At 39.4% G+C, this 17,131-nt stretch overlaps 1 protein-coding gene across 3 annotated transcripts in view; it reads left to right on the top strand.

Annotated features, from left to right (window-relative positions):
- USP37 (ubiquitin specific peptidase 37) overlaps positions 1–17,131 on the top strand; it is a 39,705-nt gene that overhangs the window by 2,855 nt on the left and 19,719 nt on the right. For all 3 annotated transcript variants that reach the window (XM_065671579.1, XM_065671581.1, XM_065671580.1), the window contains 15 exons: positions 1,905–2,076; positions 2,617–2,717; positions 4,139–4,320; positions 4,681–4,755; positions 5,362–5,459; positions 6,963–7,047; positions 8,088–8,249; positions 8,704–8,835; positions 9,504–9,627; positions 9,890–10,095; positions 11,314–11,431; positions 12,657–12,736; positions 14,100–14,264; positions 15,673–15,738; positions 16,858–17,002. In XM_065671579.1, coding sequence (XP_065527651.1) covers positions 1,905–2,076; positions 2,617–2,717; positions 4,139–4,320; positions 4,681–4,755; positions 5,362–5,459; positions 6,963–7,047; positions 8,088–8,249; positions 8,704–8,835; positions 9,504–9,627; positions 9,890–10,095; positions 11,314–11,431; positions 12,657–12,736; positions 14,100–14,264; positions 15,673–15,738; positions 16,858–17,002 — 1,911 coding nt within the window. The remainder of the gene's footprint in view (positions 1–1,904; positions 2,077–2,616; positions 2,718–4,138; positions 4,321–4,680; positions 4,756–5,361; positions 5,460–6,962; positions 7,048–8,087; positions 8,250–8,703; positions 8,836–9,503; positions 9,628–9,889; positions 10,096–11,313; positions 11,432–12,656; positions 12,737–14,099; positions 14,265–15,672; positions 15,739–16,857; positions 17,003–17,131) is intronic.

Genomic DNA, 17,131 nt, shown 5'->3' with positions numbered 1-17,131 from the left:
GCTTTGCTTTAAAAGCAGCATTCCCTTTCTTTGACAAGTTGCTCTGGGAAAAGCGTAGGTGATTTCTCCACCTGTTTTCACTTCTCTGTAATACAACATTTGGATGGATCCAGGGTTAAATTTCTTTCTACAGTGACTGGTGTGTCATCAGATTTCTTATGTCAAATGATATGTTTTACTGATGTTTTAAAACTCTGACTAAGTTGTCCTAGATGCTAGATATGTATTAAGAGAAATATTTAGTCCCTTCTTCCAAGACTTTGTGACGCTGACAAGGTCATAACAGGTAGGTGGAGGGTATGGATGGAACCCTGTCATTACAGCGTTTTGAGTTGAAAAAGGTTGTTTTGCACTGAGATGGTAAAGTAACTTAATCCATTTGCACCAAGCTTAATGTTTTAAGACAGGGAGAAAAATTTGGAGTCCCCTTTTCAATTCTTCTGTCTTTGAAAACACTTTTTATCTTATAGTTTAAAAAAAAAAAAAAAAAGGAAAACAAAACAAAACCCCAAATACCCAAACCTCCCAAAATCAAGCAAACAAAACCCCAACACCAAAACAAGGATTGAGCATTAAGTATTTCATAAGTTTAATTTTCCCAGTAAAACAACCCTGAGTTTCCAAATGAGCTGCTTTTCCAGCCTCCGATAAAGTGCTGTTGTGTCTAGACTGACTTTCCAAGAAGTTAGAGATCTGCACTGAAGAAAAGAAATCTCACTGGGGGACATGGAGTGCCATTTTCTATCTCAGTCTTCTATATACCTGAACAAATATAAGTAAAAGTTGGGAAGAATTTTTATTTTTAAACTTGTGTATAGTTTGAAGGCAACAAGGCAGGTTCTAGAGCAATGTGTAGTGAAACTTTAGTGTTAGGGTGTAATTACTGTTCATGTCTATTAATTCCTCATTGTAGTTTAGCTCAGTGATGTGGCAGTATGCAGGTCAGGCCAAATTAGGAGGCGGCTCCAATCTGATGGGCACTGTTTTACTCTGTCTTGTGTCGTGCCTAATGACCTTGGCCATGGTTTCTGATCTTGTATGAAGCATTGAGTACAGCAATATCCTGGTGTGGAGGTCATTGTGTAGCTACCGCCTGATCTTAGACAAGGCTAAAAGGAAGAATTAAGCAAAAAGGGAGGAGGTAATTGAAAATGAGAGTATGTTTAGGTGTGTGTATTGTCAGACTTCCATGCAGTCTGCAGATGTGAGGGATTCTTTTGCTTCCTCTGCTTTAGGAGTTACCCTCAACCTCTTCAGACACTGGAGCCTTTACTGAACAGCCAGTTCTTATAGGTGATCTAGCATGTAGCAACAATTAAGTAGTGGTATAATAAAGTAGCAGTGGCATTATTAGGGGCGCAGATTCTTATTAAAATTGTTCTTGTGCTTGACCATAACCCTGAAAGTTTTGACACCACTTAATTGTTACAACGCTGCATGTAGACTAAGCACGTATTTTATTAACTTACTCCCTCAGCAAATTTTTTTATGCTATGTCAAATCTGCTTTCCCCGAGAGCTAATGATAAACTGAGTAGAAGTTTGTAGCTAACATTTAAAACTTTCCCCAACCTAAATTATACTTCAAATTTTATGTGGAAGTTTCAGACAGCTAAATGGGACTGTGTGAAACTCTTATTCTTTACATTCAAAAATGTCACACTCAATAGCAAAGCGAGTTTCAGAAAGTTTATTATTATAGGGACTGTTGAGCTATAGTGATGCTATCAGCTTCCAAGAGCACCAGTTGCATCAATTCTATGAGGCTTCATGTTTGCTTGAAATGGAGCAATGAGAGGTATTTCTGTGCGAATGCCTCTCTATTTGAAGTGGTTTGTTTGAATTTTTAAGTATTTGGGCCTTTTAAAAATGGATTTATGTTTATAGTCACCTTCTTATTTTCAGCTAAGCCATAACATTAAAACTGTGACACTACGCCCAAATGGTAGAAAGCTGTGCTGCCTAATGCTAACACTAAAGGATACCAGCTTCTTGACAATTGATAAGGTACCATTTAAAGATGCAAATGAAATGCGGATGTATTTGGATGCGGTCCATCAAGACAGGTTTCATACTGGTAAGTGCAATTGTTGTAAATCAAGTTAGTAACAGTTTGGAAAGGGGTCAGTGCCATGTTTCCTTTTCGTATATCTTTAGCCATTTTGTCCTTGTGTTACTGACTTTCTTTGCATTTGTGTAAGTGCTTCTTTCTGGACCTGAACCCCAATTATTGTTACATACCTTTCTCATCATATACCTCTTATCATGCTGAACAATAAGCAGAGATTAACATGCAGGTATTGCTTACGTTGTAGTCAGTATTTCAAACACTCTTGTCTGTTTATCACACATGCAGAGTCTCTTTCCTTTTTGTTTTACCTCTTATTTTGTTCTTTTTAAGGATAGGATCTTTACTGCCAACTGAATAAATGACCAATATAAGGGATACCCATAAACATGTGCTTATATCTGTGGCCTCAGAATATTGTACTGTCTGTTGGCAGGAAATCTAGTGTGTCCCTTCCAAAATCGGCTCCAGCTAAATAGCATCTTACAAATAAGAATGTCAATTGGTTAAATGACAGACAAATAAAATGTTGTGTACTTTTCCTGTCAGTTGGAAAACCCTCTCAGGGATCTGGCAGCTTTGGAGGTGTGCTGGGCAGCAGGACCACACAGAAGGAAGTTAATAGGCAATTCTCTTACATAGAGAACCAGGTTTGTTTAATTGTTCAAATTTTTCCTCTCCTCTAATTTTGTTTCGTTCATTTCCTTCTCTCATTCTCTTAATGTATGCTGTAATAGCACTGTAAATACTTATTTTGCATCCAGAGTCTTTGTAATCTAGAGGGCTGGAATAGATGTATACAAGGTGGTTGGCAACACTGTGTCTTGCTCATGAGGAGGCATATATTCAGTATAAAGAAGAAAGGTCAGTGTCTGGCTGTGGAAGACAGAATGTGTTCTTCATGCTGAGCTATCAGTCAGGCAGTGAAGCAGCAGAAGTAGAGGGGAAAATAGGTAATTAAGACTCCTCACATAGCTGTGAATATCAGTTTGTACTGAATACCTTACATAGCAGCTGAACATGTTACAGTCAGCATAGGTCTTACTGAGTTTAGCAGACTTCAGCCAAATATATATATACATATGCATATATATATACAAAAGCCACTGACCTGCTTTTGCATCAGAATAAAGTCACTGAATTTGTAGCATTCTACTCAGCTTTTTTGTGTAAATTTTGCAGATTTTCCCCCGTTTTTCCTTCAAAATGTTGTTATTATTCTTTTTCTCCCTGCACAATACAGATTTCATGATGTATCTACCAGCTTTAATTTACTTTGTGTCTGTGACTATACCTGTATTACCACCCTGAGGGAGGATATTTTGTATGTTTTCCCAAAACAGATTTTGCTTGTTGCTTAAAGGCATGCTCACAGCAAAAACTCCAGGGCTCCGTGTACAGGGATAAGATTAGACGTGTTTAGATTTCAAGTCTAAAATTGATCAACTTTCCTAAGTCAGCTTGGCTCTTTCCATTGTGTTACATGTGGCACTTGCTTGCCCAAGGCTGTTAGGGCACTGTTGTAATTGTGTGGGTTTTAATGTGGCTTTTTTTTAATACCCACTCCCTAGGTTTGATCTGGGGATAGATAGAAATCATGCCTTGAGATTTTTAATGTCAAAGCATGTGAAGGAGATATTTAAAAACTGAAGTTTAACTTAGTGCTGGAAAATGAGAAGGGAAATTGGTGACTGCAGTAGAGTTTCATGTTTATGCTTTCTGTCCATATAATCAAAGTGTTACCTATGTCAAATTGGTGTTAAACTCTCCTAATCTATTACAAGTAACGTTTTGCTGGGTTTGGGTGCTACACTGTAGCAAGTAAAGCAGTGCTGTACATGTTTGCTGGAACAGGCTTCCAAGGGAAGTGGTAGAATTGCCGTCTTTGGGAGTGTTCAAAAACAGTGTAGGTGAGGACTTTAGTGACATGGTTTAGTGGTGGACTTGGCAGTTCTGGGGTGGAGGCTGGACTTGATGATCTTAAAGGTCTTTTCTAACCAAATTGATTCTGTGTTTCTATATTTTTCACTGTTTCGGTTCTATCCCTGCCCCCTCCACTTGGGTTTTGTAGACTCCTCCCAGAAGAGTGGCTGTGGAAAGTAAGGAGGAAAACACGTTGCGCAAGGTGCTGGGTACCCCACCAAGAGCGTCTGTTAAGAATCCCTCTGGAACTGGAACACCTAGCAACAGGGTGAACATCTCAGCATCTCCTGCATCCGCAGTCCCCCACAGAACGGGCTTGTTGGAGAACCGGTAGGAGCGTCATCCTCTTACTCTGACATATGATACTTTAGCTCTTTGTAGAGCTGCAGGTGGAACTTGGTACACCTAGAAGTAAGAAGGAATATGTTTCTTCCTCTGGTTTTGCTGTTACTTATAACAGGATGTTAATACGTGCTTTTCTAGCATCTGACTGGTACTGGCACTAGAGCTTTATGAGCGGCTTAAGAGCTGGACAGACCAAATTGTTCTCTATATGCTATGTTATAAAAGTGGAGTTTGTGGAAGATAGGTGCAAAATGCATGGAAAGCATTGAGTTCCGTTCAGTTGGAAGAGGGTCACTTACTAGCCTTTCTGAAAGAATAACCATTTCAAAAATGTTCTGTTATCAGTGAAAAGAGGAAAAGAACACAACCTCCTGGTTCAGAAATGAGTGAAGATTATCCCAAAGAGAATGATTCTTCAACGTAAGTAACCGTGGTTTCTAGTTCCTGATTTTAAATTCATTAATTTTGCAAAGGTAATTTTTTCTGAAGGGAGTGCTTGGGTATATCCAGTCTCTGCAACGTGGCGCATGCCAGCCACTAGTGAACTTGTGAAGACACTGGGTGCTTGAAATGGGGCTTGCGTTCAGGATTAATGAGGGAAATAGAACCTGCTCCTGCAGTTGACTTGTGGGAACTGGCACGTGCAAATTCTGTTATCTTTCTTCTCTCAGTCTAGTCAGGGTTATCATATGTGCTATACATGTATGGCAATAGTTACCATCTCTATTGAACTTTTTTCGAAAGAAGTTAAAAAAAATTTTGAACCCTTTTCAAAATAAAATTCATAAAGAAGAAATTGCCATTTGGAGAATAAGCTCCCTCTGGCTGAAATCACATTTAAGCGTAACTAAGAAGGCTTGTTTAAACAAATTGGTTAAACTTATCTGCAAGGAAAGTTTGACCCTTCCATAGTCAAGTATTAAAGGTGATAGGAGAGAAATGCTTTAAACAAATTGTAAATATCAAGCAGGAATATCCTGTATCTTTTATAACTTTTATAACACTTTCACTCTTGTTTTTCCATAGGAATAATAAAGCCTTGAGTGATCCAGCATGGAAGTACTTAAACAGTAGCAGAGAGAAACAGTTAAATCTGAAGCAGGCAGAGGAAAACAGGACATCAGGTAAAAAAATAAAAGTAAAGCCAAATGATACCTGGCTTTGACCAGTTAAATTTTAACACTTCGGTGTTAGTTTAGAGTTGCTGCAGGGGTGGTTATCCTAGTCTGCTTTCCCTGTGCCATTAACTTTCTTGCTTTCTATAGAGCTATATATGAGATGCAAACAACTTGCCTTCATTTTTGAAGCCTGTCTTGCCTCTAGTGTGACCCTGACCTTTATACTTGGGTGCTGGTGCCAGCCCAAGTGCCAGCTTGTTTAAAAATTCAACAAGCAGCTTCAAACTTTGCTCCAAGCTGCCCTTCCCCTTGGGAAGGGGATTCCTGTAAGCGCCTCAGGATTTCCTTTTTGGTTGGTTGTTTATTTTTAAAGCTCTCCTTTGCTGGTAATGCCCACATGAATTGTAGCCTGGGGTTTTTTGTGCTCAAAATGTGTACCGATTGCTGTTACTTCCCTGTCTCTTCCCCTTAGAGAACTTAGAGGGGGAAGTATTTAGGGCTAGGACTTTCATGCTGTTTCTACGAAAGTTCTGTTGGATACTGGTGTATGACAAGGTTTTATAGACAATATAGACATATTGACAGTATGTATATAAGCTAGTAAGTGGCACCATTCTTCATTTCTGCTAGTAGATACTGAGCCTCTTTTGCTATAAAGGGGAATTCATTCAAGATACTGTTCTTATGAGAAATGTTGCTGAATGCATTCTTCTTCTAGTGCAGCTGTGATGGCACAAATATGTTGCTAGAGGAGCCAGTAGGTGAATGTTTATCTCTGAAAATTTGGGTTGCTCTTTAGGGTCAAAAGTAGAATTTATGAGTATATACCTGCAATGTCAGGCAGCAGTGTTGTGAACTTTCTTCATGTATCTCCATTTTTGAAAGTTGCGTGCTTCAAACCACTTCAAGCTGAGATAGAAGCTGATTCTTATTCTTCCAGTAAATTACACTGTGATTCACTGTAATAGGTGGGGTTTTTGACTCTTGAGAACTTCTAATGTGGCACCGTCTGAGACGTTAGGGTCTCAGGATCTGACACGGTGATATCAGGACAATGAAACAATCGTACGTTGCCTCAAGCATATACCAATTTACTGTGGAATTTGGAGTGGGAAGAGAAACTGTTTCCACTTCTACATATTTGCCTTGAATTTTGAGAACGTGGGATTGGAAATCATTAATGAGTTTTCTGTTACATGTATCTTGTGTATCGAAACAAGAGGTTGATATTTTTTTTCAGATACTTTAAAGAGTCATTGAATGGTCTAATGTTTCCTATTGCAATTTGAATTTGATGGAGATTATGGTACTAAATTCAAGTAAAACTCCAGCATGTCTTTAATTACGTATGATTAATATTGATGAAGTGTGTGTGTTTAGTACTTTCCCAACCAATTCTGTAAAACAGTATTTGAGGATTTTACAACCTTTTCACTAGATAATTCTAAATTAGTTACGTAAGTAGCTGAGTTGCCTGGAACAAAATGACCTGCCTTTCTGTCTTTCAAGGTGTTTTACCGCTGCAGTCATCATCCTTTTATAGTAGTCGGTCTTCATCAAAAGAGTACTCCAGTGGCAGTTCCACCCTGGACAGGTAGGACTGATTCACTAGCATGAACTCTCAATGACAGTTCTTTCCCAGGAATTAGGATCTTTAGTTTCTTGGGTGTTTGTTACATGGTATATAGCTTATATGCATAAAACGTGTGTGTGTGTGTATGTATATACACACACTTTTATTTTTCACTCATCTTCAAACTCCAGTTACTGCTTGCAATAGATAGACTTTCTAAAATCGCCCAAGTCTGTTGTAGTTATTATGAATGACTGGTCGTGATATATCTAAGCTCTAGCTAGTTCAAATTCTATATAAACTCTAGAACTTCAGACTGAATCTTTGCTTCATTTTCCCAAGTAGCTAAATGGCATGAAACTACATAATATTCAGTATTATATATGATACTGAATCCTGCTGAGGTTGGAATTCTTCTGTATTAGACACTGCAATCAAACTGTTGGTCTCTTACCTAGGTAGATGAGATACCAGATCAAGGAAGAAAAGCAGCATTGTCCATGCTTTACACACAAGGGACTGAGTGACTAGGTTGCAAGAGGCTGAAAAATAAGACTCTGGCCCAGATGTGAATTTTAAGTATATCTTAGGAGAAGTGATCTCATGCTGCATGATCATTCTTTGTCTCATCATACAGTGTGGAGAATTGTTATCTTAACCTTTTTCTTTAAGATAACAGTTATCTTGAAGGCTGGGTTGGATGAGGCTTTGAGCAACCTGGTCTAGTGGAAGGTGTCCCTGCCGTGGCAGGGAGTTTGGAACTAGATGATCTTTAAGGTCTTCTCCAACCCAAACCATTCTGCGGTTCTGTGATAAAAGACTTGGTTATGCTGTATGCACACCTGTGGATGTAAGGAAATTTAACCAAACAAAGTATTAAGGTGCTCAGGAAAAGTTCCCTCTTTCTCACAACTCTTTTGCATCATGATTCATGCCAGTTATCTTGTGTGGCCTTACCAATCCTTGCTTTCTATAGTGATACAATTCCAGTGTCATGGACTATAGCTATTTAAGGAAGAGTGTTGGAAATCTTACACTTCTTATCCTTTTTGTGTTTTTAGGTCTAGTGTATCCGGCCAGACCCCTTCAGCCAAAAGAAGCCTAGGATTTCTTTCTCAGCCTGCCCCTCTTTCTGTTAAAAAAATGAGATCTAATCAAGATTACACAGGGTGGAACAAACCCCGAGTGCCCCTTTCCACCCATCCTCAACAACAATTACAAGGGTAACTCTAATTTTCTTTATTTAATGTGCACACTTTGATCATCAGAACATCTGCATTCTTGTTAGAATTATTCAATAGGAAAAAAAATTAATGGTCACTGAGACAGGGAGTACTTTTCTTAGCTTGGAGAATAGGTGTTCTTAAATTCACTTCCTGAGAATTTAAGAGAAACAGTAATTTCAGTTAATTCATGCTCCTCTCATACACTTTCATGATTAATTTCTTTGTCTTGTGTATATGTACACTGTTTTTTAAATTTTGATTGCCGAAACCCAGGGGTTCTTTCAAGCTAAATGCCACCTCCCATGAGTTTTCGGTTTAGTCTGAAGGGCAGGAGGACAGCTCCAATGAGAAACGCTGGGGTGGATGTCATATGTGTTGGCAGTGTTGTATTTAACATCCGCATGTTTGTACGTTGACATGGGTACCATGTTCAGTCTTTTTTCTGTTTCAGCTTCTCGAACTTGGGAAACACCTGCTATATGAATGCCATTCTACAGTCCTTGTTTTCAATTCAGTCTTTTGCTAATGATTTGCTCAAGCAGGGTATCCCATGGAAAAAAATTCCACTCAATGCACTAATCAGGTAAAATTCACTTTTCTGGGAAAGATATTTTCTTTCATTACTGCGAAATTAATATTTTAATACTGAAGCACCTTTGTAGAGGGTAATTTTCACGTGTAGGTAATAAAGGAAATCCTAGAGCTGTCTGTGTTTTGGAGTTTTAATTCAGAAATAGGAAGTAGGCTCTTGAAAATTGCAGTGCTGAGTTACAGGCAGCGTTTTACATCTTCTGTATTTCTGGTGGCAAAGTGAAAAAAATAGAAACTAGTCTGACCGCGCAAGTTGAATTTAATGATTTTGTGTTGGTTATTTTGGTGCCATGTGATTTCTTGTCTCCTATCCATAAATGTTTTCAAAAAGCACTGTGTTTTGGGGTTTTGTTTCCCCCTTGTTGTGAAAACTATAGCAGAAATAAGTTTATAGAACTTTATAAAGCTCTTCTCTGCCTTAAAAGCTTGTGAATTCCTTTTGTTAGAGTGCTATTCCAGTGACACTCTCAAATGAGATTTCAAAACGCTTGAAATGGAAAAGGTTAATTGTATATGATAAATTCTCATACAGCGCCACTTAGCCACTTACCACAGGACAAAAGCTTTTAGAGACACTTAAAATGAGGTATTGTGAGTTTTATTTTGTTTCTCTGAAGTCCTGGAATGCCAATCAGTGTTTCATTGCATTGACTTCTGCAGACGTTTTGCTCATCTGCTTGCTAAAAAGGATGTCTGCAGCCCTGAGGTTAAGAAGGAGCTGCTCAAGAAGGTGAAAAGTGCCATTTCAGCTACTGCAGAAAGATTTTCTGGGTACATGCAAAACGTAAGTACCATATGGACTAGAAACAGTTACGTGTGGTTTGTTCAGTGTCTGGACTGCATTGAACGCCTGTCAGGCTTCAGCTCCATTTGACAGTGACTTGAGCTTTTGTTTGAATGACAACTGCCTGCTGTGTTTTAGAACTGCCTTAGTATCGCTGAATGTGATGAGCTAAAATACGGTTTCCCCAGTCTGTGTGTGTGTTGAGAGAAAGATACTGAATGGAGTTGTGCAGAATCACTTGATGAGTTTACCCTGTTCCTAGGATGCACATGAGTTCTTGAGCCAGTGCCTGGATCAGCTGAAGGAAGATATGGAAAAGTTAAACAAAACTTGGAAGAACGAACCAGTCCCTAATGAGGAGAGCTCACCAGGACGGGCTTCTGATGACCTCTCAGCCACCAAAGTTTATACATGTCCAGTTATCAGTAACTTAGAGTTTGAGGTACAACATTCTATCATTTGCAAAATGTAAGTATGCTTGAGAGCTTTTGTCATACTTGCCTTAAATGATGCTTAAGTGTTCCTGTCTTACATGACTTCATTGACAGGTTAGAACTAGAACTAAGAACTGTTTCATTTCCAAAGATAGATATTTAGAAAATATTCTATGGTCTAAGAATGCTGTAAACCTCACACCATGCTGTCTGCTGAACCGTCTCATATCATCTGGTTCTTCATTACATATCCAATGGAAAGCCTCTGTGCTTTGTTTTTTTGTGTACTGGTTATATGAGAATAGAGAGAAAAGGGGGGTTTAGCCGAGTAATGTTATCTCTTAAATGACTGGAAGCCATGATTTTAATTTGTTCTTTCCAAGGGCTTCCAGGCAGTGGCATTTTCTTCCGTCTCTGTAGGTTTTTGCAGAAAAAGATGTAGACCACTATGTGGGCCAGTAGAATCAACTCTTTTCTGACCTAGCTGATTCTATGGTTCTGTGTCTGGGCATTTGTTGTGTATGACCTGTGCAGCAGATTGCCATTCGGGATGCTTGCATGCCGTGGAGTTTTCATGAACACAGATGTTTGGGGATATTACTTTGCGTGTACTGCATTAGTTCCCTAAAATAATTATAAGTAAATTGCATGCAGCTAATAATTATAATTAGTTAAGACATATTATTATAGGGTTGTTTTTTGGTTGGTTGGTTTTTTTCTTCCAAAAAATACCATGAGAAAATTGAGGTCCTTTCTGTGGGTTTTTTGTGGTTTGGTTTTTTTGGGGGGGTGGGGCAGAGTTTGCCATTTTTTTATTGTTTGGTTTGTGGTTTTTTGTTTGTAAGGATGGACTCTACTATTTTCTTTCTAGAAACAGTTTGAAAGTATTTCTAGGCTTCCCCTTCTGGGCTAGGCTCACTTCTTTTCTCCTGAGAATGCTGAATGAAGAAGACGTGTTGAGCTGCATAGCAGCAACTTTGATTTCCTGTATACCTGATCTCTTGTCTCTCCAAAGGAGTCTGTGGTTTTTTTGTTCTCACCCTTAAACAAATGTTTCTTTCAACTTCTAAAGCATCAAAGTGAAATCACAGAATTCAACTTTGTCATAAGCAAGCAGTTCAATTTTAAGTAAAAATAGATTGATCAAGAGGTATATATTTACTGGGAAGTTACTTTAGCCTAAAAATGTAAGTTGCCATTAATTTCAAATTAATTTTCCATTAGACTTACAATAAACATATTTCTTTCCTAGGTGTGGTGAAACAGTCACTAAACGCGAACAGTTTAATGACCTCTCCATTGACCTTCCTCGAAGAAAGAAATTGCTTCCTTCCCGGTCGATCCAGGATTCCCTTGACCTCTTTTTTCGGGTACATAGTTCTGGAGGGGTTGTTTTATTCAGTGTGAAGTATGTGTAGGTTATGTACCACATAAACATTTTTATTGTATAGCTGATTATTAGTTTCCGTGACAGTGATTTCAGGCATGTAAAATAATCAACTTTGCACTTTTTTGAGGTTTGTACATTAACAGTACACAGTAGGTTGTATTGTAAAATGCTGTGCAGACATTAACTGGTCCTAACAATACTGCTGTGAAATAGGTAAACTTCCCCATTTTGCGATGGAAGAGTTGAGGCATAAACAAATACAAAGGAGAGAGGGGAGGCTGTCAGGTTGAGATACTTGCTGAGAGGAATTGCTGCTTCCTCTCCTGGGTGTGGGTGCTTCAACAGCTTATGTACTGGCTTAAATTAGCATGGAAGAAAAAGGTCATGCAGATACAATTATAAAAAAAATAGCTGTAGTACATGGATGCTCATCTCGTAAGTAGAGCTTCAAGGTGAGGTTTCTGAAAGCTAAAAATGAGCCTTACATCTGTGAATTAGTGACATGTTCTGGCATATCTTGAGGCAGACCTGTGGTTTTTCTCCATTTACAGATAGTGTTTTTAGCAGAATAATAGATGTACTCATTCGCATAAAAGCTTATGGAGGTCTTATGATTTAAAAAAAAAAGTTAATTATAGTGGTAATTTGGCCTCACTTAAAGAAAATGGCTGTAGAAATGTTTGATGGCTAAGTCATGTAATTTCAGCACAGTGATGCTTCCCATTTTGTTGCCTGTTGAAAAGCATGCAGCACATCCGTGACAAGTTTAGATGAGGATATCTTTTCAGGAACAAAGGTGAGGTTTTGAACAAGGGAGAGAAAACTTCCTGTCAAATTACCTTTCACCAAAGGTTATTGTGACAAAAACAGCAAATCCCTGTATATGGGAGAGAAAACTGTAAACCTTACAGGACTGTCCCCTCTCTTTGGAAGCAGTTTGTCTCAACTGTGGTTGATTCACTAGCTTGCAATAGACTTAAAGGATAAATTCCACTTATGTTAGTGGATGTTGTCAGCATCTACACTCTGCTCCCTGTCCTCTTATCAGATGCCCTCTTGTCAGGCCATGTTGAAGGCAATTTTAATTTTGAGTGTGACTGCTGTTGTGAAGAGCTTCCATGACAGCCAAAAGTGATGTGCTTTCTGCTGAGATCCGTTTGATGTGTCTTTTGTTCCACTAGTCATTTTTCTGTTCTCTTAAACAGGCAGAGGAGATCGAGTATTCCTGTGAGAAGTGCAATGGAAAGTCTGCTGTTGTCACACACAAGTTCAACAGGCTTCCCAGGTAAATGCTGGTATCTGTGCCTCTCTTTCCTGGAAGCGCGTGTTAACAAAAGTGCTCTGAAGAATAAAGCTGGGAAAATGTGTAGGACGGCATGTACAGTGGTCAGCGTGTGAGCAAGATGCACATGCAGACAGTAGTCCTCATGCTGTTCTTCAGTTTCCCTCTGAAGAAGCTCACAGGCACCCTCTTTAACACCTCTTTCTTCTTCCCTATCACTACACAAGGAGAGCTGAGTTTTCCCCTTCCTCTTTTCTTGAGGTTTCTGGGGTGTGAGGGTAGCGGAAACAATAAATATATCCTGGAAGTTAAATGTTTTGTGCTCAGCTGATCTGATGGGCACGACTGAGTTGGAGGCATTTAGTGCCAGAAGGTATATAGAGAGTTTTGCTTTGATCAGTTAATTCTTACCATGCTGATACCTGTTTTCTCTCTCAGCAAGGATAGCACTTTAAGGAAGAAGCAAACACTTAGAGGGCTAATGGCACGCTCAGTAGTCTCTGACTTTGTGGTTGGGTTTAGCTCATTATTTAGGGTGGAAGCACATGGAGGTAAGGGCCATGTTCTCATGGGATGTAAAGCATTGAAAGTGTTTTGGATAACTTTATCTGGCCTGTGTCCCAGGTGTACGCATACTGAACCCAGTGACTCAGTAGTTAGCATGAGTTTTGCTTAAATAGTGTATGAAAGCACTGCAAAACCCTTGTCAAAGTTTCTTGAATATTAGCACAACAGAAGTGATGATACAGCTGGATGAACTGTATAGACAGTATATTACATGACTTATGCCAAGTGTGGCATAAGGGAAAGGATTCAATGTGAGGAGGCCTTTTCAGGCTTTTTATGCTGTTGTGATAAAAATCTCTTAAAGTGAAAGTGTCACGACAGATAAACTGAGTACACATCTTGCACTATTGATGAGGCATAGTTCCTCATCAATTTTGGGTAGCTATGTGATCTCTCCATCGCAGTCTTAGGTATCTGGGAGCAATATACCAGCATTCTGGCCTATAATTGTAATATTTTTATTGTTTCTTACCTCTCACTGCATAGCAGAAATAAGAAGTTTGGCAAAAGCTGCTTGCTTGTGCTTGCCTGAAGAGCAAGGTGATGCAAACCAAAGCAGAAAGCCTCTTGAGTCAGCAGAGTCTGCACTCTGCACCTTGCACAAAGTTGTGTGATCCGCAGGAGAGTGATCACCTATCTCTTACCACACAAGAGATGGGTAGTGCTTCCCTACCACCCCAAAGTAACAATCTGTTTTAGGTTCAGATGAATGTGGTTTGTAAACAGGGCTACTTGACTTTTGAATGAGATTTCTCTGTCTTCTGTCTTGAGATTAACATTTGTTCTGTATCTCTCCCAGAGTCCTGATTCTTCATCTGAAACGATACAGCTTCAATGTAGCATTGTCCCTCAATCATAAAGTCGGGCAACAGGTGGTTATTCCAAGATACCTGACCCTGCTTTCACACTGTACGGAAAACACTAGGCTGCCACTGACATTGGGATGGAGCGTTCATTCTGCAATGTAAGTGGTTGATCTGTGGCCTGTTAAACGCACCTGCCCCAACGCAGGCAGTTGTCAGATCTCCAGAAAATGGCTGGGCAAGGAAACTTGTAAAATTATGCAGCTTCAGATGTATGCTGCTAGTTTGGAATGATGCCACCATGCATGGAAAGGGAGCATAACAGAAGCAGGAGGAAGAGCTGGTGAGGCATTATCTAGGGAATATTTGGTACGATAATGTTCTTTACTGTCCTTGAAAATAACTCTTCTTTTGAAGAGAGCTTCTGTTAGTAATTTCCAAAATGTATGCCTCTTGGTCCAAAATAATCTAGATTATCTTTCTGTTCACAACACAGTTAACTCTGTTTAGGACCGATAACATCCTACCTTTTTCTGTTGATTTCCACTTGCACCTCCTGTGCTATCATTCTTCTTTTGTCTTTCCTATGCTACTGTAGTATCGGAGCACTTCACATGCTGAAAATACTCTCCTTTTCCCTGTGACAGTTATTTCTGTGCAGCTGCTTGTCGTATGACAGAGAGATTAAATGTGCCAGTTGTCACATAGGAAGTATGTGGCAGAATAAGGAACAAGAAGCCCTTGGGTCTCTTGTCCTTGCCTAGTGACATAACCACAGTGGCTGTAGCAATGTGTTCAGTCAGCAGTGTGGCATGTGTTCGTGTGCTGAACTTTCAGTGGTGTTTGAGACTTACATGGGTGTTTCACAAGTTTGCTTTAACAATAGAAATCTTAAACTCAACAAACAGCTTAAGCAAACCAGAGCAGAAAAACTTGAAAATGTGTTTGAAATAGCTTTGCACTGGCTTTCTGTAGTCATTGAAACCATTCTGATTGACTGGAGAGCGAAAGGGTGGAGAGCAGCGGGCCTGTTTTGAGGGGGAAGATTAGAAAAGGTTCCTGCATTGGCAGCCATCTGGTGGGTAAGTGGGTAGTGATAGTGATGGACCTTGAGGAGCCCATGAAAGGATTAAAAGGAACAGGAAGTTTGTCCAGAAGAATCTAGGTAGGGGAGGAGAAACAGAGATGTGGGACATGCCTGAAAACCGGCTGATCCAGATAGCAGTAGCAAACTGTGGTTTGGGAGCAGGAACTCAAGTGTTGGTGGGAATAAAAAATAAAGGAATGAGTTGTCTTGACATGGGAGCCCAAAGCCTTTAATTTGTGAGCTTGTCCCTAAGGGTGCATCACTAAGAAGTGGATCAAGTTTAAAGGATTATATGTGGTTTTGAACAACTATTGTATATTTATAGCATGATGGAGTTATTACTCTAAATCTAAGCAATTAACAAGTATATAATGGTGCTCTGCTTGTTTCTTTGGTCATGGATTTGCATGCATAGCAGACAAGTAAATACTTACTTTTTAAGACTGTGACTGCTGCAATAAATACTTTGTTTTTTTTAATAGTTCCCGTCCATTGAAAGCCTCCCAAATGGTGAATTCCTGTACTGTAAGCACTTCCACGTCTTGTAGGTGAGTTTTATAGGTATGAAATGCCTACGATGGTGTTTCATGGGAGAATTTTTAAGCATTATAACATCTTCTAGTTCTTCTTTAGTCTTTCCCCTTTTCCTATTTGTTTTCTTTCTACATTTTTCTATTTTAGTAAAATGTTTCAGATACTTTTTTCCCCATCTGTTTTTTATTGGTGTTACATGCTAGCTGAAATTAATATCCGTGGGGCAGTTTGCTTAGTTGAAGTGGTCACCTTTGGGGACTTGTAAGTCAGCAAAGGTAACTTTTGTCAGAAGGTTGAGCATCACAATGAGAACTAGATTTAGTTGGTACAGGTGCCAGATCTCTTAAATTAGCTTGCATTTTAGTTGCAAGTCACATATGCAAGAAGCAAAGTGGTTTCTAATTCTTCAGTCGAGCTCCCTTCTCTGTTCTGGCTCTATCTAGCCCCAGTGTGTGTTTTGGGAACAGGTGGTTAGTTCCTTAAGTTTATGTGCAAAGATGAGAGGATGTTGCTTTTATAAGCCGTTTTGAAAGGCCAGAATTTGATACAGTGCAAAATGTGATATCACACTGCATAGTTTTGCATAGTCAGAATGCTTAAAGACCAGATTTCCTAATGGAGCAGAAATGGTGACTTCCCCCAACAACCTTGTCTTCTGTTCAGGAAAACCAAAAAACTTGTGCAGATTTGCACTTTTTATATCCTAGCAATCATGTGGGAAGTAGCTGTGTCCAGCTTAGTAAAAACTTCAGAAGTCAAATGGTTTGTGCAGAGTTCTACATGTTACTGCAGACTTGCCTCAAATGAGTACTGTGAAGGATTGTGAGGTTATGAAGTGCAGAATCTTTGGCCTTAGAAGCAAAAGCCACACACTTGGTAACTTTTAATGTTGCAAGTTGCTGTTGCAGGCTTGAAGCTGGTATCTCAGTTACCCTAGTAAATGAGGCCTTTTCTGAAAACCCTGCCCACTGTGTTAACAAATTGTCATTGTCAGTTGGTGCCGTTTGTTCCCAAAATTGTACTACCCCGCAGTGTGAAAGTTGGGTGTAACATTTCTTTAACGGTTACTTCAAAACAGATTTGTACAATGCTACCGTGCTTTGAAGTTTTATAGCCATGTTTTTAACTTACAGAAAATACACTTTCAAGTCAAAGAGCTCCTCAGCACTCTCTGTAGACTCTGACAGCGATGATGAGCCATTGAAACGCTCCGTTGCCCATAGCCAAAGGTTGTGTAACGTACAGAGCAGGGATCAGCAACAAGAAGAGCCTGAAAAGGTAAGGGGAAAAAGCACACTTTCATATACATAGATCCTGCATGTGCTCATGTCTGGGCTGTGCTTTTCCTATTACAGACTGTGAGTAAAATTGATACAAGATAAGGGTTTTTTTTCACCTAATTAGCAC

This window comes from Lathamus discolor, chromosome 3 (assembly GCF_037157495.1).
Source record: "Lathamus discolor isolate bLatDis1 chromosome 3, bLatDis1.hap1, whole genome shotgun sequence".
Taxonomy (NCBI): Eukaryota; Metazoa; Chordata; class Aves; order Psittaciformes; family Psittacidae; genus Lathamus; species Lathamus discolor.
This window is presented reverse-complemented; position numbering and strand designations above follow the sequence as displayed.